This window comes from Lissotriton vulgaris, chromosome 12, assembly GCF_964263255.1.
Source record: "Lissotriton vulgaris chromosome 12, aLisVul1.2, whole genome shotgun sequence".
Classification (NCBI taxonomy): domain Eukaryota; kingdom Metazoa; phylum Chordata; class Amphibia; order Caudata; family Salamandridae; genus Lissotriton; species Lissotriton vulgaris.
This window is the reverse complement of record NC_141700.1, coordinates 697,506,818-697,529,770: the sequence shown is the minus strand read 5'-3', so window position 1 is coordinate 697,529,770 and position 22,953 is coordinate 697,506,818. Positions and strand designations below refer to the sequence as shown.

The window sequence follows — 22,953 nt, the reverse complement described above, 5'->3', positions numbered from 1 at the left end:
TGTAAACAGTATTGGAGGTGAAATGTTAAAAATTTGCAGAGCAATAAACCTGTGGATTATCCAATCCGCGAAAGGCATTTCTGCAACAAGTAAATGGTAGTTTCACCAACTTCTCTATGTATAACGTAGTGTACATTGCGTCCTTTCTTGCCACAATAGTTTGCTGTTTTGTTAGATTGTGAGGTAAAAACAACCCAATGGCATTACGGTGTCGACATGGTATGGGACTGGCATGAAGTGTCTGAAGAATCCAGCTCAGTAGAATGATTAATTTAAGCTGTGACTGCCCATTTTGTAAAAGAGGAAGTGTCCTTCTGTATGAGGTCTACTGCAGATGTCCTAGTAAACAATGTTGTCATTTCATTATGCACTACTGATAGAGCCCTTTCTAAATTTACCATGACTATTTCCCTCAGTCTTTCCGCAGCCTCCTGACGGGGAGCTTTCCAGCCTTGATTGTATACAAGAAGCACTTTTAATGTGGTTTTTGAGAGCCTAATAAAAAGTCCTGTAGTTCCATGTCATCAGAAAGAACGGACAAGAGTTGTTTCACCTGGGACAATGTTGACGTTTTTAGCCAGCCAACTTTCCAACACTGAAATTTGTTACTACCCCCAAGTGTTGTGTCTGCTTGTAACATGTGCCGGGCCTGCTGATCTGAAACCCTTTGGTGTCACCTAGAAACGTGCAGGACATCTGTTAGTATCAAATGGTCACACTAACCATCTACCCTGATTGGTCCCTGAAGAATTGTATGAACCTGTAGGAAGCTGGCTCTGTATATACTATACTAAAACAAGGTATGGTATTGTGTGCACAGAGTCCAGTGGAACCCCAAAGGTAGGCAGAGGTAAAAGTAGATCGCACCTTACTCTCGATTTGTGGTAGTGTGGGTGAGCAGTCTTCAGAGGGTAGTGTTAAGCATTTGTTGTACACACTCCATATCAGCAAATGTCACACACTCAAAGACTAATTTGATTTGCATAAAAATTTGACTTAATTATTTTATTTCGATAATAAAGCCAAGCCTGGTGCAGGTAAGTGAAATAAATTCTTTGCAAAATCTAATGCACTGTTTTACAATTGAATACAGGTTCAAATGCAGTTGAATTAGTTACAGGTAAGTTACTGTTTTGAAATTCTATTTCAACTCCACACTTAAAACAATTTTTAGGAAAAAGCAGAATGCAATCCTATGGAGTAAAATAGTTATTGGTTTACAGGTAAGTAGTTATTTGTGGGAGTTGGTATTCTGGGGCTAGAACCAGGGTTCCCCAGGGTCGAGGATGCACACTCAAAACACCCTCAACAGCACCAGGGCAGGCAGGTGGTGAGTGCTGGGGCTCAATGTTATCCAATGGGGGGTAGGTGGTATCCGGTTGGTGGCTGCTCACGGGCAGGCCACAAGGGTTTGGGAGCAACATACACCCGAAGCAGCGCAGGGGCAGCTGGGTTCAAGGTGCTGTTTTGGCATCGGGTACCCAGTTGTTTTCAAAGGGGATACTCTGGTTGCAACAAAGACTGTAGGCGCGGGGATGAAGATCTTCTGGAGGTGACCACTGGTTGGAAAGGTAAGTTGAGATGCCTGGGGATGCTGAGACACAGTCGGTTGGGCCACCCGAGGCCGTGCAGCGGTGTCTTTAGGCGTCTGGTTCTCTCACCAGCTCCGGTCACGGTCGTGGGTGAGGAAAAGTGTCCTGGTCGGCATTTATTTTGTGTCAGGACTCCGTTATTTTTGCATTTCCATTTTGTGTCAAACACCTCTGCACAACCCTCCTGGTCGTTTCTGCTGATGTCTGATGAAACTCGTAACTTTCACAACCACCCTGCCCTTCCTGCTCCTTATGGTTGAGCCAATTTCGAAAAAGGGAACAAAGAATTGGCCTCACCACCCTCGGACTGAACTCTTGCACACACCCACCCTGTTTCGCAAGATTTGGTCACAACACCGTCCCAGAACGTTTTTCTTTCACATATCCTGCTGTTTAAGATCTGTCTGTTCTCTCACGTACATATCCTGTTTTGCAAGACCTGTCCGTAATCTTTTGTACCATCTGTTGCAGCAACCATCCTGCCTGAACAAAGAATGGCGTAACTGCATTCTGACTCAGGGGGCGTCAGGCCCCCATCCGAACTGGTTTAAGGTGGGAAATGTGTGTATAAGGTCTGTTAGCTGCGGAGTGAAGCAGCAGCCTTCTCTGTCTTGTCTCAGACGAGCTTGGGACTCTGTTCCATAGCCCGGGCTATTCGAATAAAACTTGGTTCCTCCTGCAGACAAAGGCTCCTGTGTCTTTTTCCTATACAAGGAGGGTATGGAAGACTTTGGGGGGGGGGGGGGGGGGGGGGGGGGGGGGGGGGGTAGTTGGGTTCCCCCGCTGCTGAGACCCAGTAGGTGGGTATAAACGGTTCTTCAAAGGCGCCCGAATGAGGAACCCACGAGCACAAAGGTTAGGCTTGGTGAATGTGAGGTGGTGCACGGAGAGAATCCTACAGAGGAACCCTACCCAAGGGATTCTTGCAGTCCAGTAGCCGAACGACTCGCCCGCTGTTCCTCCCCGCCCGGTCTGGGCCACATGACCGCGTCCTCGCTGGGTCCCCTAAGAAAGTGATTTCTGGAACAGGACACAGCCCTAAGTCTACAGAAGAGAACTACCCCGGTCAGGTAAGGGTGGGCTGATCACTCACCGAGCCGGTGTGATTCTGCTGTTATTGACCTTTGCAAAGGCCAAGCCAGCGAGGTCAGTTTTTTTAAACCCGCTGTTATCTGTTTACAAACATGCCGGCCAGTAGTAAGTTTAAGAAATTATGTTGTTGTATGTGTGCGCAGGACTCCCAGCTGGAGACGGCCTGTCCGCTTCTTCCAGAGGGGACCCCTGTTCACACCATGTATACTAAACATGGTCCTTCTGCTATAATGTTTTACCCTTTTTGGACCAAATGCACTACACAAAGTAACTCAGAATTACAATGGCCGCCTTATGGGTCTTTTGACCCGCAAGTTCTGGCAAATCTAGAAGAACAGCTATTAAAACGGAAGATTCATCCCTCGATGTTGGAGCCGGTCAGGTTGTGGAGAAAGGAAATTGAGCAGAGAGCAAAGAAGGAAAAGGCACTAGAAAGGAAGCGGATGTCAATGGCTGACCATGCTAAGGAGCACTTACAGGACCGACTGGAAAAATCTGTAGAGATAGCTGACAGGGAACATAGGGTGTGTGTGCAGAAGTGCTACCCGGGCCGTGAAGAGAAAGGAAAAGGCTTATGGAATGGGGAGAAGAGGGAGATTCCCTGCTCGATACCCTGTTGGAAAGTCCTCCTGCTTATGCCCCCATGTACCCTGCGCTGACGCCCCGCATGCAGCTGCACCAGCCGTGCAGCACACTCCTGCCCCCACTGCCCCTCCTACTGTTCCCCCATCACACCAAACCCCCCTATTTTGACTCCTATGACACAGACTGCGCACAGTACCCCTGTCCTCGCCAAGGGAATGACAACGAGTCCCCATCCGCCCAATCCCTGCAGCTTTACCCCTGCCTGCCCCTTCCCTTCTTCCCCGTGGTCTACGGTTAAGCAGGATTTATATCGATTATTGAATTCCCCCCCGACTGGCTTCCTTGCGCTCTGCAGTCACCTTTTCGTCCCTTCGAGAAGAGGACCTGCAAAAGCAACAGTGTGAATGTTGGATAAGTAGCGGGAATATTTATCCATTTAAAGAAATACGGTCCACATTTTCCCAGTGGTGGATTATGGAACAGTCCACCTGGGCTGAATATATGTGTAACTTGGTTATGCAGAGATTCGAGAATTCATTTATGCAGATATCCGCCGGATTAGTGGACCTCAGGTCACAAATAAAAAGAGGGGATGTGCAGGGTGAGGGGATGTTTGGCGCTAGGTCTGCTTTGATAGCTTACCGTGATATGACCGCCTTCTCCAAACCCCCTCTAGAGACAGCTATGCCAATGTCTTTGTTAACGCACTCACCAATGCCCAAAATAATGGCAGAGGGCCTGGTGAAGCTTACTGGCGTAGGCTATGGGTTCATGTCCCTTGGAAAAGAGGTAATGCAGTTGAAAGGGCAGTTACCAGATCCTCGAAAAAATCTGGCTGCCTTTTACAAAGAATTAGGCCAGATAATATCTGCTGGTGCACTTATTCTTGAAGACATCGACTTGCTCTTTGGTACGGTCATTCCTACTGAAATTTGGGATAAAATTCGACATACTGACCATGAAGTAGAGCTAGGAGGTAAATGGGCTAATCTGGAAGCTATGGAAGAAGCAAGGGCAGGAGGGACTAAGCCAGAAGCTGCCACCTTGACTTTGCCCGGTAAAATAATAACACTTATGAAAACATTTTAGCCAGAAAAAGTCATTAACTGGGATAAGATAAATGCCTGTAGGCAGCGAAAAGATGAAAGTGTGGCTGACTTCTTTACCCATTTTGAAACAGAATACAAGGGACATGGTGGCTTGGACCCCCGGATCCCAGGCTCTGGCCCAGTATTTGACGATAAGTCCTGAGATTTCCGCTCGGCTCAAGAAAGTTGAGAGTACATGGTCTGCCCAGACTATGACTGGTATCTTGGCTATGGCACAGTATCACGAGAATAGGGAGAATGAAGATAGAGAGAAAGAAAGTAAGAAGGCTAGGGATCTTAAGACTAAGGTACTTCTGCAGCAGGTTTACCCTCCCCGAGGTCCCGATGCCCACGTGAATTTCAGACCACAGCCCCAACCCCCACCGAGGGCTCGCCAGTCTACCCCCTCAAGCCCTCAACGCACGGAAGCCCTCCTAACAGATCTGTGTGCTTATTTTAAAGGGCACGGCCACTGGATAGATGAGTGTCCCGTATTAGCTGAAAACATCCGAACAGGGAAAACTGCCTCGTGCTCCTAGGGAGGGGAGGCAACTAGGGACCATGGCCCGCCCCGTCCGCAGGACAAAGAGCATAGGTCCAGGGATGACGCCCTTGTCCAGCAACGCCCAGCCAATAGGTTTGATGGATACGAAGCAACACGCACTTATTACAATGATGATTATGACTAAGTTGATGAGACAGGGTTCTATCAAGCATAGGACAGCCAGGAAAGGGGTATTACTAGAGTGCAAATTCCAGTGGATCAAAGGGGCCCGTATGTTCAAATGTAAGTTGTGGGGAACGATCAGTATTTTCTTCTGGATACTGGGGCTACCAGGTCTTCTATTGCCAGTCCCGGAGGCACCCCTTTCTGGCAACATGAATGTCTCCGTGGGTTTTGCAGGAAAACCAGTGACCAGCTCGGTGTCTAAACCCCTCCCCTCTCGATATTGGCCCGCACATGTTGACACTCCCTTGGTCCTCACTACAGGTTGCAGTGAAAACTAATTAGGCCTGGATTTACTGAAAGCTCTATATGCAACCATATCATGTAGTCCCCAAGGTGTATCCCTTAATTTCCCCCACCGCAGCCTCCTATATGTATCTGTACGGTCCCCTCCTCCCAGAGTTGCAGTCTTTACCTTCCTCCCTCTGGGCATCATCAGACACTGATGTCGGCTGTCTCGATATACCCCCTGATGGGGTATGTATTCAGCCCCGAGCCATCCTTCCCTGCCTTCGACAGTATCGACTGCCCACGTAAGGAGAAGTGGCCCTTTTAACAATAATATCTGAATTGATAGACAAGGGCGTAGAGGAGGAGACACATGGAAATATCTGCAACAGTCCCATTATTCCGGTACTAAAAAAAAAAAAAAAAAAAATTGAGATGCTCTCTCCCCTAAAATATACAGATTCGTGATTGACCTGAGAGCCCTCAACAAAATAACGATCTCCCAATGCCCTGTTGTCCCCGACATTACAGCCCTCTTGACGATGGTACCTTCGGACGCCACGCACGTTTGTCAGACCTGACGAATGCCTTTTTCAGTATTCCTATACAGCCTGACAGCAAACATTTTTTTGGTTTCTCCCTTGGTGGGCGGAGCTTTAGATTTTGCTGCGCCCCTCAAGGCTTCACCGAGAGCCCCAGTATCTATAGTCAAGCTCTCAAAAGTCAACTAGAGTCCTTGGAACTCCCTGATAATTCCACACTTGTGCTGTATGTTGATGACCTCCTTATTGCTACAAATTCTGCCCCAACATGTAAAGAGGCTACTCTGTTTGTTACGCAACCTTGCCCTCCATAACCACAAGATCTCTTTAACAAAGCTTCAGTTTTGTCAAGAGAAGGTGACCTATTTAGGTCATCTCCTCTCGAAGGAGGGAAGGCAGCTCACCGCTGATCGTGTAGGCGTTTTCAATGTTATGGCAGCCCCACAGACACAAAAGCAGGTGAGAGTCTTCATAGGTCTAACTTCATACTGCAGACAGTGGATTTCCAATTTTTCGGCCATGGTCAAACCTCTTCTTGTCCTCACCACTGAGGACATATCAGACATCTTTCCATGGACTAGAGAGCATACGCAGGCCTTCCAGGATTTAAAAAGAGCTCTGTGTACTGCTCCAGTCCTCGGTACTCCTGATTATAACAAACACTTTTTTTTTGTACATGAGACAGACGGCTGTGCATGCGCTGTATTGACCCAGATATTCGGAGGTCACCATCGGCCATGTGCCTATTTTTCAGCTACCGAAGATCCTGTTGCGACGGCTCTCCCAGGATGCCTATGGGCGACAGCTGCGGCCGCACTCATGGTCTGTCAGAGTGCGGGGATTGTCATGAACTCCCCCTTGACTCTGATGGTTCCCCATTCTGTGGATACCCTCCTTAATAACACCAAGACACAGTACCTTACTAGCGCACACTCACAGGATATGAATTGACACTCTTTTCCAGCCACATTAACATCAAGAGATGCACTGCACTGAATCCCGCCACCTTACTCCCACTGGATACTCAGGAAGCCCGTTTAGATCCACTTGACTGTATATTGAGGACAGAGGAGGAGACGAAGGACGGGTTGACTTACAGGATACCCAGATAGCAGACCCAGAAGGTGCACTGTATGTGGACGGATCATGTCTCAGAGGGCCAGATGGTAACACATCGGCCGCCTGCACCCTCATGACATTGGAGCAAGTAGTAGAAACAGCTCAGATTCCGCAGTGCTCTGCTCAGGCTGCAGAATTAGTGGCCCTCACTAGAGCCTGTGAGTTAAGCAAAGGAATAATGGTTAATATCTACACTGACAGTCAGTATGCTTTTGGGTGGCTCACATCTTTGGGAGACTGTGGAAAGAAAGGAATTTCCCTACTTCACATGGGACGAAAATTCAACATGGCCACCTAATTCACTAATTATTAGACTCCCTGACATTTCCCAGAAAGGTAACGATTACAAAATGTAAAGCGCATAAAGTGACGGATGATGTTGGAAAAGGCAATGCCCTGGCTGACCAGACAGCCAGACCAACCGCTCTTAAGAAAAAAGAAGGAATGTATGTGGGCGGTCCCGCCAGATGGGTGGCAGAGGGGGGCACGGTTGAAGATACTGTACAGAGTGTGATCATTATTCAGTCTCATGCTACCCCTGAAGAGCTGAGGATGTGGATGTAATATTTGGCGGTAAAGGTAATAGATGGTTGTTGGGCCTGTATCACTATGGAGAGACAATGGATGTTTCCCGACAGTCATGTGCTACCGGTAGTAACGATGGCCCATGGCCCAGCTCACATTAGTGCGAAAGGGATATACAAGTTGCTGGAACCCACACGGTATAACACAAAGATACCAGCATATGCTGAGAGGATGGTCAAAACATGCATGATTTGCCTTATGTAAAACCGGGGAAAAGGTACAGTAACCCCCTGGAGGAGGATTCTATCCCCCTACCTTTCCTTTCGAAGCCCTCCAGATGGATTATATCCAGATGGACAGATGTAATAATTTAAAATACGTCCTGGTGGTGGTCTGTACCTTCAGCCTATGGGCGGAGGCCTACCCTGTCGAAGACTGCACCACTATCACTACCGCCAAAATACTATTGAAAGAATACTTCCCACGATTTGGTTTGCCCAGTTTGGTCTGGAGTGACAATGGGACACACTTTACGGCTCAAATAATGGAGTATGTCTGTTCAGTACTGGGTATCAAACAAAAATTTCATACAGCTAACCACCCCCAGTCAGGTCTAGTGGAGGTGTACAATGGCATCCTAAAAACTTAAATGGCCAAGATTGTAGCCGAGACAGGTGTCACTTGGGTTGATGCTCTGCCCCTGGCTCTGCTGTCTGTCAGAACAACGGCCCATACCAGGATAGGACCATCTCCCCATGAGGTTTGTGTTCGGGAGGCCTGCCAATGTGTGGGGTGTTCCACGGCCCCAGAATCTGTCTCATGTTGAATACCCTGTGTTGACTGATTATCTGTACAGTTTGTTTAACACCTTTCGCACTCTTTACCACCAGGTGCATGAGTCCATACCTGATAAAAGCAAAGGCCCAGGACACCTTATTCAACCTGGCGACTGGGTTCTGACTCGCAACTTTCAACGTACTAAGAGCCTTGAGTCCTGCTGTCAGGTGATACTGGCCTCCCGCACTGCTGTGAAAGTTGAAGGTCGGAAGAACTGGATCCACACAACACACTGTAGACGAGTGCCTCTGCCTCTCCCCTATGATCAGTGGGTGAGAAGGACGAGGAGACTCAGAGACAGAAATAGTCCCGTTGTTTGTTCCATTCAGTGACGCAAGATTACATTTCACATCTACAGAAGCAGAGAGTGACAGTATACTGAAGGGAAAGGTGGAACACTCCCCTCACTCTGCTCAGCATCAGGAACAATTATTCCCCGACCATACTGTTCCTACTTCTACCCGATATAACTTGCGTTCCAGAAGGAAGGCTTGCCCTCGACTTCGCCCAGGTACCTATAGGCTGTAGAGTTACGATCTCCCAGCTAAGACAGGTGCTGGTGTATCAGACTAAGGTACGCCCCTAGGGCTCTTGGCACCTGCATCCAGTGAAGCAATCACAGACAGCTGCTAGTGGTCCCAGGCTTAGTACAATGGCAGCCGTCCAATACACCCAAGTTCAGAAATGATACGTCAGTCTCCTGCATAGCAAGTGCTTTGTGGCCCCCGTGGTTACGCTGTTTGTCTCAATCATCTTGTCCATCATCGGTTGGATGTTACGGATCTTCTATCCTGTTACCCCACCAACTCCTACCCAGACTCCTGCAGAGCATCAGTATTTCACATTACCCACCCACGATTTACCCCACCGTGCAGACTTTCAATAACACCTTTGTCAATATGTTACATCATCATCAGCTGATCATAAATACATCAATTGTTGGGTATGTGGACTGATGCCACATGCTATGACACAACTTGTTCCATTCTTTCCTTATCCTTTTTCCATTTCTGGGTCCTGTCTTGCATGGTGGATATTGATGCAGGAGGCCTATACTATCAATGGTACTGCCAATTCTGCCCTTGGAACATTTCAAGATGACTTCTGGCAAAACCAGTCTGGCAATACTCCTTTTTGCCCGACAGGCTCATCAACATTGCTATTACTGACGGAGGAACTCGGTGAGATGGTGGTATTTAACTCAACTTCTCAACAAACAGTTACCAAATTTCGAGTCAGAAGGCTACTACCTGATGTTAAGAAACACTCTGAATGTTATAAATGTGCGGGCTGAGTCTGCATCCATGGCTTGGGAACTAAGACAGTTGGTACTAGTATCTGTGACATCATTAAAACTTTAAACTCTAAGTCTCCTCCAAAGTTGGTGGCGTCACCAAACACTTATTTTATCTGTGGCACAGCAGCCTACACTTGGCTCCCCCGTAATTGGTCCGGTACCTGCTATCTGGCCTTCCTCCTTCCACCAACTTATTCTACCAATGGAGATTACCACCTGTTGATGAAGGGGGTTTTGCGCCGCTCACGTAGGGGGGGGGGGGGGGGTCATATCGGCTAAGGATGAGGGTTTCCTCCCATTCTGGGGCCCCATGGCAAACAGTCGGGCTATACGAGGACTGACCAGGGTCCTTCAGGCCACCATCACAGAAACAGCTGGTGCCCTCTCCAACATCACTGCAGAGCTACAGGCAAACCGCCTTGTAACACTTCAAAATCGTATGGTCCTGGACATCATCCTCGCTGATCATGGTGGTGTGTGTAAATTGATTGGCTCCAGCTGCTGTGTGTATATTCTAGATCACGCATCCACAGTATATGATGCCATCCAACGTCTGCATAACCTTTCCTCTGAAATTCATCAGGATGAAGGCAACTGGTCCCTCACAGGCTGGATCTGAAGCCTCCTTTCCCAATGGGGATGGAGAGTAGCTGTCCTAGTCTTCTGCTGCTTGTGCCTTCAGTGCCTGCCAATGCTCTGTGCAATGTGTGTTCAGGCTCTCAAGCCTCAACCTTCTAACATTCACGACACCAATATGAAGATGATTCTCCAACAAGAAACAGATGATCTCATGAATATCGACGTTTCCTAGAGTATTTGCCACTCAATGGCAAAAGAAGGGTCTGAGGAAAAGTGTCCTTGTTGGCATTTATTTTGTGTCAGGACTCGGCGGGGTTAGAAGGATACAGTTTTTTTTTTATCCTATATGGGAAGTGTTTCCATGTTGTGTGTGATAACCACAGAAGTGCAGTTATCGTGTTATGGGCAGCGCTTAGGAGTAATGGTTAAAGTAGTGTGACAGACCGGCATGTAGTTTATGGCCTTCAGTAAGCTGCCACATGTAAGCAGCTCTACCGGTCCTTTATGGTATTTCTTATTTCCATAGCCCAATGAGCTGTTCATTCTGAGATAACTTGTTTAAATGTCATCATCCTGAGCAGGCACAGGTTGGCGGAGACATAGATCAGAGATCTGCTGGAAGCTACATTGTAACTGTCCCAATGCAGTTTATAATCTCCCCTACATGAACATGAAATTAAGTCTGCATGAGCATTGTTGTACAGTAATGTGAAAATGCACAAAGAGGCATCAACATGTCACTGCTACCGTTTGAATTTGCCCTCATTTCAGCATGAAAAGCCATGATGTAGGCACTGAAATTCACACTATACAAGGCATAGCATTGTCTTTTTGCAGAATGATCAAGAAATCTCACAACTACTAAAATAACAGCACTGCATCATATTGCTTCATAAAGTTATCTAGCGTGAGCCAAGAAATTTACTTCTCACCAGTCTGAAAGATTGTGTATTGATCATGAAAATGAAAACTCAAGAGCCATGTCTTAAGTGAGGTGCATATGAACACAAGCCATATAGTTACGACTGCAATCAGCATAATATTGTTCCCAATATCAAACACTATATTGTCTTCGGAAGCGCCATGATACTGAAATACAATGAATCTTTGAATTCACCCATATCAGCAATATGTTTCCTGGAACACACCTACGTTATTCCTTTCACTCAAGTAACGGAATTAACTTGACCCTTATAAGTGAAAATTCCTTCGCATAAAGAATTACATCTCCAAACGAGACATGAGCATTTTATTCTTCTGGCTATTACCTGCTTGATATTTGAAATTTTCCCATAAATGAGAAAACAGATTTGTGCTGCAAGATCCATGAAAAACTGTCTCACATGAGAAATTACATTGCCTCCTCCAGAGTCATGAAATATCCCCATTTTTTAGCCTTGGACTTGCTTTACATTTGACATGAAATGGACACAAAGTCATGAAACTGCCAACATAAGAACTATGACCCTGCCCAAACATGAGCATGCCATGACATTCCCTCTCAAGAGACTCAAACGTAACAATAAGAGGCAATAATTTATTTGCTTTGGTCAGTAAATGAAACTTACGAGTCATAACATAAAAACTTACAACACACATTTGCACCCACCGGTTATATATAGGTCTTCAAGAGCCGCTCGTGTCAGATTTGTAATTAGACTTTCCTCAGACCCACTGAAGAAATCTGTCATTACATGATGTGTTGGTAAGCACTATACTGGGTTGCATCATGGTTTGCATGACACTTTCAGATGGTATACTATTTTATCAACCACAACTTGACTATAATTGTCTTTTAAAGCAAAAGAAACACATGCAACAAAGAGGAAGTTACCTTGCATTATATTCTGTTATAGAGTGCTCATAAGACCTTGAAAGCTTGATTTGCGCAAGGGACAGAACAGAAATATAAGCTATCCATTTTGTTAATACTTCAGACACATTTAAATCTGGTTATCTTCATGTCCATTTCTTTTAAGGGACCTATATCACATGCCAACAAATAATGTCCTGTTCTTCACAGAAGTCATAGCACTGACTGAATGGATAATCAGTTTATTGCATTATGCATAGTCTCATTCTGCAGCAGCGTATATGAGATGCAGAAACCCAGAGTATTAGTTGTCTGCACTGCTCGCTCACCACTGGACACCTGCCCTCCAGCAGACTTTCCCTTAACTTATAAATGAAGTATAAATTTATAAACTGAAACTAAATGCAGACAACTAGTTTCTGGAAAACATAGCCTATATTTATAAACCCAATACTAGCACTAGACATTAAAAAGTGAAAACTAAACCAGTAAGCATACATGAAGTACTAAACCAAGCACAATTTACAGCCCCACCCACTGCTTGCCCACTCATGCTTGACTTTCTTTCCTATCCTCAAGACCTCTGCTGCTCCCCCGTCTCTTGTTAACTGTTGCACCATGCTGCTCAGCTGCTTCCTCCTACCATCCCCACGGTGGTTACACAGCCATGCATAGTCCCTTTTTTTTTTTTAAAGAATATTTTTTTCTTTTTTAGATGGTCCTGATGCTACAATTTCGTGTTAGGCCTCTCTTTTCTATCGATAAGGTACTTTCCTGTATTTTTTTTTCTTTTTTATTTGGTTCCTCAAAAATGTTTTTTCACCCTATTGGAATAGCAAATTAAGTTTTACAAAAATTGCCTCAGCAGTGGCATGACGCACACATGCACATGGGTGCTGATGCATGCATGCCAATAAGTCATCATAATGGGGCCGGACATTTTTTTTTTTTTGCTGATGTCATTTAGTATCAACAATAAGTAGTGGAAATATTACATGGATTTCCTTTCAAAGAAGAGATCTATTCATAACAAAACAAGGGGCTTGAGTAACCAAGAGCTTAAGATTTTAGTTCCTACGACTATTGGTACTGTATATATTCCAGGATGTGGTAAAATGAGACCCGACACCTGCAACACTTAATATCATTAATATTAACCTTTATGAGGTAGAGGGAGAATCTACTTAGGTACAGTAAAGTACCCTTAAACGCATGTTTATTTCATGCTAGTCTTATTATCCAGACTTAGACTCAGATGTTATTGTGTCACTGAATTCTAGTTGTGTTATCTAAAAATGCTAACATTTTATGGGTAAGGGTTGATTACACCAGTTTTTCATAATAAAGTAGAGGTCTGCACCAAAAAGAAGGTCAAAAGGTACTCCACAGAAGTAAGTTTATAGTAAATGAAAATGGGCAAACACATTTTTTGGTACTTCCAGGAGAACTGAACAATTTTCATACATAAACTGCAGGGCAGATGGCAAGAAAACAGACTTGTTATACATAACTGATCTAGTTCAAGTGCAGAACACTTGACCTTACTTGATAGAAGAGTGTGTGCGCAGTGAAACTTTATTCAGGTCTATTAACTGAAGCGCCAAGACGCCCACGGGCATTCGCGCGCTTTACAAGTTGACAAATCAAATAGTCAGAGCTGGCATTTGTCATTTGTGACTGACACGGGGGGCACTGATACGTTCGAAGAACCTGGAAACCCACATTCTAAGAAATGAATGATCTTAGTATGCTACAGAAACAAAATTGGAGGACTAATAAGCAAGAGCAATATGCAAGCTCTTTACGGTTTCTGAAGCAATTGAAATACGCAAAGAGAAACTTCTTTGATTCACAAGAAACAGTCTGCACTTCGGTGATTAAAGTAATTCCTTGGCACCACATTCCCTTCAAAAAAGAAAGCAGGGCTGGGTTAAAAAATTAGTCATTCACTAATCTTGCTGGCACTGGCAACAGCAATTCGATAACAGAAAAACTGGCTCAACCGTCACTATTTATAGTTATTGGTGGCAAAATGAATTAATAACTTTAGATTTCATATAGCACTGAGATCTCAAGACAGGAGGAAAGAGGTACAATAATCACAAAATCATCCTAATTAACAGCGTTGTATATTTTAATAGATTACACCAAGGTCCACACCCTCGTGTTGCATCTAAATCAGACTTACAAAAGTTCACCTGAACATAACACACAACCAACTGAGAAGCAAATAAAAACCTGTAGGAGTTGGATAGGTGTCCAACATTTGGTTTGGAAAAGCACTCAAACCATAAGCTCCAAGTCATGTAAACAATGGTGACCAATACCTAAAAAAAACAAGGAGAAGAAGCCCATTGCTATTCCCCCACGGCGCATTAGAATAAGCAAACCAAGTTTCTCTGCATCACCTGTCAAATAACAGTCACAGAGTCCATTTTCCTAAACTTACTGCAAAGCAACTGGTTGATCTGGCCTATGTTTCTTCAACTATGACTAAGGGACAGCCTAAATAAATGTAAATGTAAATGTATAGGCATTTATATAGCGCACTACTTACCCGTAGGGTCCCAAGGCGCTTCGACCGCTGCGAAACCCTTCCTGGCTTCCCTGAGAGATGGTCCCTTAATGGGTATCTCCAGGGTGAGACCAGGCATCCCCGGCAGTCTGGTGGGGCCGTTAGTGAGGATGAGGCAAGCTAATGCCCAGAGTTGCCGAGTGTGATCGCTGATCAGAGTGGGCACCGAGGCGAGAGAATTATCGAGTCCGCTGACCCTGGTCCAGAAACCTGCCGCGCCGGGAATCGAACCCTGGTCCCGGGCCGTCCTCTGCTCTCGGGTCTGCCGCCTCTAACCAGTGAGCCACACTACCTCACTAAAGGAGTCCACCAAAAACCTGCGTAAAAGCAGAACTCAAAGTGGAGCTGAACCTCCTGAAAGATGCTAACTTTCTCTGCTAGCTTTAGTTTCCAATACAGTACTAAGCCAGCACCCAGGAGACTTCAGCACAACGATCAAAATATCAAATTCAAATAGTAATGAAAGAACAAAAAAAAGGCAACACATGTAAGCTGGAAAAGGATGGCCAATAACCAATAACTTAAGTAGGGACAGATGAGAAATCCTGGATACCAAAAGAAGGTTATCACTCAGATGAACATCAGAAGCATGAGACACTATCTGTGATATCTATTTATGGTTAGAAAACATCCCTCCAAACTGCCTGTAATACTACCAAATGGGGAAATTGAAGCATACATTTCAGAGCTTAACTGAACCCAGCCACCCCTTCTGCAGAGCAGGCAGAACGCGAAAGATGCAAAAGTAACTAATAAAGTAGCTGCACACAGATGTTAAACAAAGTGAAGGCTAACACAAGACTTGCGTGAAATAACAAGGTGACTGGATCCACACAGAATCAGAGTCTTCCATCATAGCATACTGCTGTTGGTTAGCACAGACGTGTACAAATAGTTCTTCAGCAAGCCCAGACAACTCTGACAAATACAAGTGTGAGCAGATTACCCAGGCAAATTTTTGAACCAACTAGCACATGAAAAGTAACTCAATACACATTAAGTAGTTCATTAGTATAAAAGATTAGATGGTTTCCTGTTTTATGTTTGACATAAAACAGGAAACCATCTAATCTTTTATATTAATTAACTACTTATAATGATTGAAAATATGCATATGTTAAAATGTTATAAATCTTTTTATCCTTGGTGTATAATTATGTACCAATTTTATTGAATATCATGTTATTAAATTTGTATCTTTATATGTACATGCAATAGTGTATTATCATTTTTTTAATGTGTATTGAGTTACTTTTCATGTGCTAGTTGGTTCAAAAATTTGCCTGGGTATTCTGCTCACACTTGCTCTTTGCCCTGACCCAGGAAATTAATCCGTATCAGGGGGTCCTTGTTTGCTTCACATAACTCTGACAAATACACCAGCTGTTATAAGAGGACAGTTTAGTTATGGGTGGCAAAGACAGCAGATCTGATGCGTCCCCCATACGCAGACCCACAGCCATATTAACTCTGCACATCCATTTAGGCAAGATGTGTCCCACTTGTCAGTGTAAAATCCTTGACTGCAATTAAAAAATTTTTTTTAAAGTGTAGCTCAATACCTTCCAATTTTTTTATAATTGTTTTATTTTAACCTGAAACGAAAATAAAAAGATCAGACACACTGACCATGATAAACATAGGTGCAGCCAGGAATCAGAAAAAAGCGTGCAACAGGATCTACTTTATTTACTATTCAAGATGGATCCAAGAGTCTGATAAGCTTAAGTGTTTACTTAGGAGTGGTAGTTCAGTTCAACTTTATTTTGGCACACAACTTATAAAGTTAATTAAATTACTTCAGTAATTCCTCCGTAGATGTGTCGGAAGAAGAAAAGTAGTGTCCACCAGACATCCTTGTATATGTGCATTTATTACTGCAATGTTATCAACACCTACAAGGTACTGTACCCAAAACCATACTTGGTAGCAGGTCTGTCATGACATGTGAAAAGCAGCTTATCTGCTACAGGTTTGGTGATCTCCGGACCCTTTGCCTGCCTCCCCCCCTCCTGCTGGCACATCGTGGATGAAAGGCAGCAGTGCAGGTTATGTAATTACCATCGAGAAGCGATTGAGCCAATCACATTTACCTGCTCATCCCTGCTAACTGATCGCAGTTATTGGCTAAAAACCTGTTTTATAACAGCAGGGATCCACTCATGCAGAATTGCTGTGATCTAGTATGTCTGTATGTATGTGTCTTGTAAAGCGCACTGCTGCCCTGGGGCGTCGTGGCGCTGTAGACCGCTGGGGAACCCGTCCTGGCTATCCCTGTGAGATGGTCCCTACTGGGTATCTCCAAGGTGAAACCAGGCATCCCCGGCGTTTGTGGTGGGCCGTTGTGGAGATAAGGCAAGCTAATGCCCAGAGTTGCCGAGTGTGATCCCTGGTTAGAGTAGGCACTGAGGCGAGAATTATCGAGTCCGCTGACCGTAGTCCACGACCCTGCCGCGACAGGAATTGAACCCTGGCCCGGGCCGTTCTCTGCTTCCGGGTCTGGCGCCTCTAACCAGTGAGCCACACCACTCCACTCCAGTCCAGTCCCTCCAAGCCACTGACCTCAGACTAACTACCCATGTTGTAAACTATTTGGATTATGTGGCCCAAAAAATTAACACACTGTTGATTGTGAACATGTAATTGTAACCAAGTTCTTTTTTTCTAGTTTATCTCTTTCAACCCACCTTTCTTTTTCCTTTCCTGTTACTTTTCACTATCAGTTAGGCAAAAAGTGCAGGTTGAAAGCACCTTACATAAAGGGGGTGATTTCTTTGCCGGACTTTAAAGAGTGGAGGGATTCTGGATCACTCTTTTCAGCTGTGGATTAAAAAAATCATCTCAGCAGTTATGTTTGTGAAATGTTCCATTTGAGCTAATGTTGTAACAGAAATCAAACTGCATTTTGTTCTAATGATGTTTTTTTAATGTAGTTTCCATTTCTTTCGTTTATAAAATTGATACTGGTTTTGGTCACTTCGTGTAACCTGTGATGTTATTGCTATTTACTATATTAGAGTGTACATAGTGACTCTGGTGACCCTCATGAAGCGACTTGAAGGTCAGAACACACGTGCTGGCCTTCTTCCAGGTATATATAAAGACTACTTCCCAGTTCAATAATTAACTTGGAATAAACCATATCACAACCTCTTTGAAAGTTAAGAGCCCAGAGTAGTAATAACTGAGAAAAAGAGAACATACGTCAAAAGAATTAAAAAATGTCACTTGAGAACTCATGCACTGTATGTGTGAATTAAATATCACTGCCTTCTACTGAAACTGAACTATTATTTTGGGAAACAGATGCCCTTTACTATATGGCTTTCAGCGGACACTCACCTGCTGTTGATGGGGGCTTTCCACATCCAAAAGAGACAGGAAACAAGAGGCAAGTTTTCCCTGAGAAGACAGAAGGAGATTATTCCAACCAGTCTACTAAAGTGAGTGAAACATATATTCAGTAAGTATAGGCTGCGTTTACATTGCCAGCAATTGTATACCACACTCTAGCCTGCACTTGCATAATTTCCTCCAATGTAATACTTGCAATCTGCATCAATCGTTGCATATGCATTTCTTCAACTCCTACCAAAAGCCACTGACAGTCTTAATAAACCAGTTGCAATGCACGTCTTTACCACAGCTACTGTTCGCCATCATCCACTGCCTGCTCAAACAGGTGCTTGTTCACTGTGCACGCATGCATGCATGCATAAACCTCCCACTCTCCAACCTGTTACACAAAAATTCCCATTACTGCCACTACGTACATATATTGCAGTGGTCATTCATTTGTATATTTAAGTCCTCTCAATTCGAGTCCCAAGTCCTTCCCTGCTGTCCCTCATGGTGTAGGCCCCAATACGGAAAGAGTAAAGAGTTCAGCAGGCAAGGAAAGGTCACTTAGGAGAGCTGTAAAAGAAGAGGAGATCAAACACGCTGACGCTTAGTGGTCACCACACATGCAGGTTTCACTGAGTCATGGAGGAGATCATCTCAGCCTTGAGGGCAGAACATCACTTACCCGCAAGGAGCCACAAGCTCGCGGATAGAAATTCATACATGCTTTCATGCCTTTCAGGGCTGCAGTCTGGCACTGTGGGAGGAAATAAACAAATGCAACAAAAGCTAATGTAACAAATAATTGGATATATTTTCAAGATGAAGCATGCTGCCAACAGTCTCTACAGCAGAGTTTTGCTTAACATACACTTCCATTCCACCAAAATACTTTGATGTGCCTCCCACCTAACTAGTAATTGCACACTGTATGCCCTAGTGGGCCCATTTTCCCGCTTCTTTGTGATATCAACATGTGACGTGCTTGCATCCTCCCACCCACATACTCTCCAATCTTCTATGAATATGGACCTAACTGGAGTCCAATTGGGCTACTTTATGCTGACTCATTGGTTCAAGGGTCTCTTCAAAAAGCTAGAGCCTCCTTCAGCCACTTTACCTCTAGCTTCAGTCCCAAGAGTGAGGTCAGTATTCCTGGAATGTGGTTCATGGAGATCTCACGTGCCAGCTCAGGCAAGAGTGAAGAATACTTCAGAAGATCTTGGAGAATGAAGACAGCCAATTCCATTGTCTGAGCAGAATCCTGGGCCTAATGGGAAAGAAGATGAAGAAGAATATAAATCAGGAAAAAACAGCAGGAGTACTAGGTAAAATTATATAGCTACTTTTCGTGATGGATGCTCCATGGCCCATAACCTAAGCCGACTCCTATGATAGAGACTTATTTGCACTGCCCCATGTGGCCCCCAACAACCTTGCCTGTGCACTTCATATCCCTGGAATACAACTTCCCCTATTACTTTCCTCTGTTTATTTGAATTGGAAGCATTATTACATCTTCACACTCTTACCTTTTGCTGTACCAATCCCATTTGTTAGCCTGGACTCCTTACTCCCTTACTCACCTGTATGGTGTGCTGTATGCTGCGAAGCCAAGCCACGCAATGTTGCTGGAAGTGATCAGTTGGACATTCAGACACTAGAAGGGAGAGGAGGCAGAGACCTTCATACCTGCAATCAGAGCAAAGACAAATTAAAAATACAGTCATTAGTCTGAAAAGCCTGGAGGAAGAAAGATGCCTTCAAAAGAATCCAATCACAAAGTTACATATGTATTGCCTCATTAAATGCTAAACAGCTACCCCACACAAGGGTGCCACTGCTCATGACAGTAAACAAGCTATCATCAAAGAAAGTTTTGATAGGTGTGAACCCACTCAAACTAATAATGGAGAGGCTAGATGGTAGAGGACAATAACTTGAGAAGGGAATCACAGGTCTACATTGCGATGCAAGAGCTGGTGAGAAGGGGCTTATCAGTGAGGTCCTTTGAGGCCTTCAGGTCGATTCTTGTGGGTGAAGTAACTTTCAAGTCTAGATTACCAATAAGAAAAAAAATACGAACACTTGCAGTTGTCCACAGTGATCGATAGGTATGTCTGTTTAAGTGAAAGACGTCAGGCTCTGCAGAGCGCGTTTGATACTGAAATAGATAAGTGTCATCATTCTTACCGGGTCTTGACAGAACTCAGTCTGGCATTACTAATTCCAACGAGGCCTCCAATAACCGAAGAGTTCTAGCAATTAGGAAAGAAAAGGAAAAAACTGTAATCCCAACAAAGCGCTGGAAAACGTCTTCCACATGTCAGATAGAAAATCAGTGGACATTCACTTACATTCAACCTACAAATCAATAGGTTAATGCTGGTGTCAGTGTGTGCACAGTTTGTGCATGAATCCTGCTGAAAATCCAATTATATATTTTGAGATTGTTAAGAAGAATGCAGACTCTTGAGTGGTGCTGAACTTCTTTCATACACAGCGGTTTTTAAGAATGGTTTGCGTGGAAAATACTTGGCATGCAATTGCAATATTGCAGACTAAGGGTGTACTATCAGAACAATACTGAATGAAATAGATTGGGATGGAAACATTTTATCTACAGCTCCTTTAGTATTTGGAATACTAATTCACTGATATCATGTTCCAAGATATTACACACACACTAAAAAAAGGGAAGTTATGATTGTGTTACATATTAAGTTACATTTAAAAAACAGAATCTGAAATTCACTTAAAGGAAGATATGAATTAAGGAGGATATGAATTAAGGGTCTGGGTACCCGTAAAGCCATCGTGGCATTATTTTAACACAAGTATCTTAAAACTTATTGAACAGTCTTACTCTAAACCAAGCAAAGGCATACCTCAGAGTATCATTCTAATCTAATTTTTTAACAAGCACTGGCAATGCCAATAGGTCTCTGCAATGCCCAAGCTATTGCCCTTGTCAATCAATGTGAATGTTGTTTAGCTATGTGGTCTAGCAGCACACCTGCTGCTCAGAATTGCTGAAAGTTACAGTAAGGCCAGAATCAGAGGATGTTGAGCTGACGCATAGTCCCTTAGCCCCCCCCATGTTGAGTTTTTTGTCTTGCCCCTCCTAAGATAAGAAAAAAGTGTTATGACATGGCTACGCTGGCTGCATCATAGTGATTTTGTAAATGGCTTTCAGCCATGCTGAACAGCAGATGTGCTGCTAGACAACATGGCTAAAAGACATTCACAATAGCTTGGGCATTCCCAAGATCCATTGGCAAAGCCAGTGCTTGTTTGGTGTTGATGGTGGTCTGGCTGAAAAAATGTGGAAGTGATGGTGAGAAGCAGTTGAGGAGCTTTGAAGTGAAGCACGAATGTGGCATAATGGCCAGAGCTACAGACCGAGGAACTGGCATACTAGGTTTGAATCTCGGGGTGGGTTGAACAATTTGTGATTCTGGGCAAATCACTTATGCTTCCCCCTGCCTACGACCATAAATGTGTCATTGTGTATTGTAACTGGTGAGCACTGGAAGTGCTCCAATGCGATTGGCTGGGGCTAGCACTATGGCAAGATGAAGGATAGAACAAGCGCTTCAATACCATCAGACCACACAAAAAGAAGAGGCAGCAGCGACTAGGGAGGTAGGGGGGGGGGGGGGGAGTCGGGTCAAACAGGAAAGTAGTAGGGGATGGGGAAATGGGCAAGAAACAATGTGGAGAAAAAAAACCTTATTTGAAGCAGATCAGTGACAAAATGAATGAGTCATTGTGTAATCTAACTGTGAGCACTTAAAACGCTCAAATACTATTGGCTTGTGTTTGTGCTATGGCAAGACAGACGACGGAGTGGGTGCTCCAATGCCACTGGATTGTGTAAAAAAATTAACAAGTGCTTTTGGTATTTTTAAAACTTCTTAAGAAATGCATTTGTTTATGAACACAGGCATGCATTTTAGTGGTATGTGTATAAGGGAGACTGTCTGAAAACACAAATACTCCTATGGAATGCTTGAAAACCACAGACCGGAAGCAGTGTAAAGAGACATGAACTTGGTGCATGTGCTATGGGAGGGCCAAACATAAGAAGAGGGCCTGACGCCTGTATGCCATGACAAATGGCATCAAAGAAAATGAGAGTTTCACTGAAGTTCACCAATGGTAGGAGATGGACAGCCTGTAAGCCCACCATTAGTACACAACGCATCTCTTCGCAACAGCGCATGCGCTGTATAGCCGAGATCTAAAAACCTAATTTTTAAGTTTTCCCATCCTAGACAGATATGACAAACTTGGCATGCTGAAACTTAGCCATTAAAGCTGTATGTAATGTTATTTCTATAGTGAAAACATAGCCAAAAGGCAGCAAACACTGCACAGGAAGAAGACAACCATCAAGTCAACAGGGAGATAGAGAAGTTGTGAACAGTTAAAGCATTGTGAAATAGGTCCTTGAACGAGTTGAGTTTTCCACTCTTTCCTATATTGGAGCAGTGTATGAGAGGCACTGATGGATATGGGGATGTTGTTCCAGATGCTCCATGAATAGATGGTAAAACATCTGCTGACTTGCTTTTTCAAGTTTACACTTCTTAGGCTGTAGTCAGATGGGGAAACATCCTTTGCAACGAGTTTCTCTCGTTGTGCCTTTGCCGCTCATTTTTAGCACACATTTTTACTGCGAATATGCATTTACAACGCATGCCAATACCATGCATTTCAGATAGGTTGAGGGGGCATGGGAGGCTTTCCCCAACAAATACATTGTTTTTAAATCCCAAAACAACGTGTGGTATTGGCATGCATTGTAAATGCATATTCGCAGTGAAAAACATGTATGCTAAAAAATGTGTGGCAAAAGCATGCGAAGTAATTACCTGCGTTGAAAACTTCATGGGTCGTACACTACTCCACCCACCAGAGGGTGTAACCCAAGAGCATCACGGTAGATGCAGTTCTTCTAGGCGTGTACGCCTTTCATAGATCTGGAAGTGTAGAAAGCAAAGTTGCAG

The 22,953-nt window shown here is 44.2% G+C and overlaps 1 protein-coding gene across 3 annotated transcripts in view; it reads right to left on the bottom strand.

Annotated features, from left to right (window-relative positions):
- The window catches only part of PELP1 (proline, glutamate and leucine rich protein 1), a 314,814-nt gene that overhangs the window by 279,215 nt on the left and 12,646 nt on the right, over positions 1–22,953 (bottom strand). For all 3 annotated transcript variants that reach the window (XM_086945906.1, XM_086945907.1, XM_086945905.1), the window contains exons 2-6: positions 20,135–20,199; positions 19,528–19,633; positions 19,062–19,211; positions 18,627–18,698; positions 17,942–18,001 (exon numbers count right to left, since the gene is read on the bottom strand). In XM_086945906.1, the coding sequence (XP_086802032.1) occupies positions 17,942–18,001; positions 18,627–18,698; positions 19,062–19,211; positions 19,528–19,633; positions 20,135–20,199 (453 nt within the window). The remainder of the gene's footprint in view (positions 1–17,941; positions 18,002–18,626; positions 18,699–19,061; positions 19,212–19,527; positions 19,634–20,134; positions 20,200–22,953) is intronic.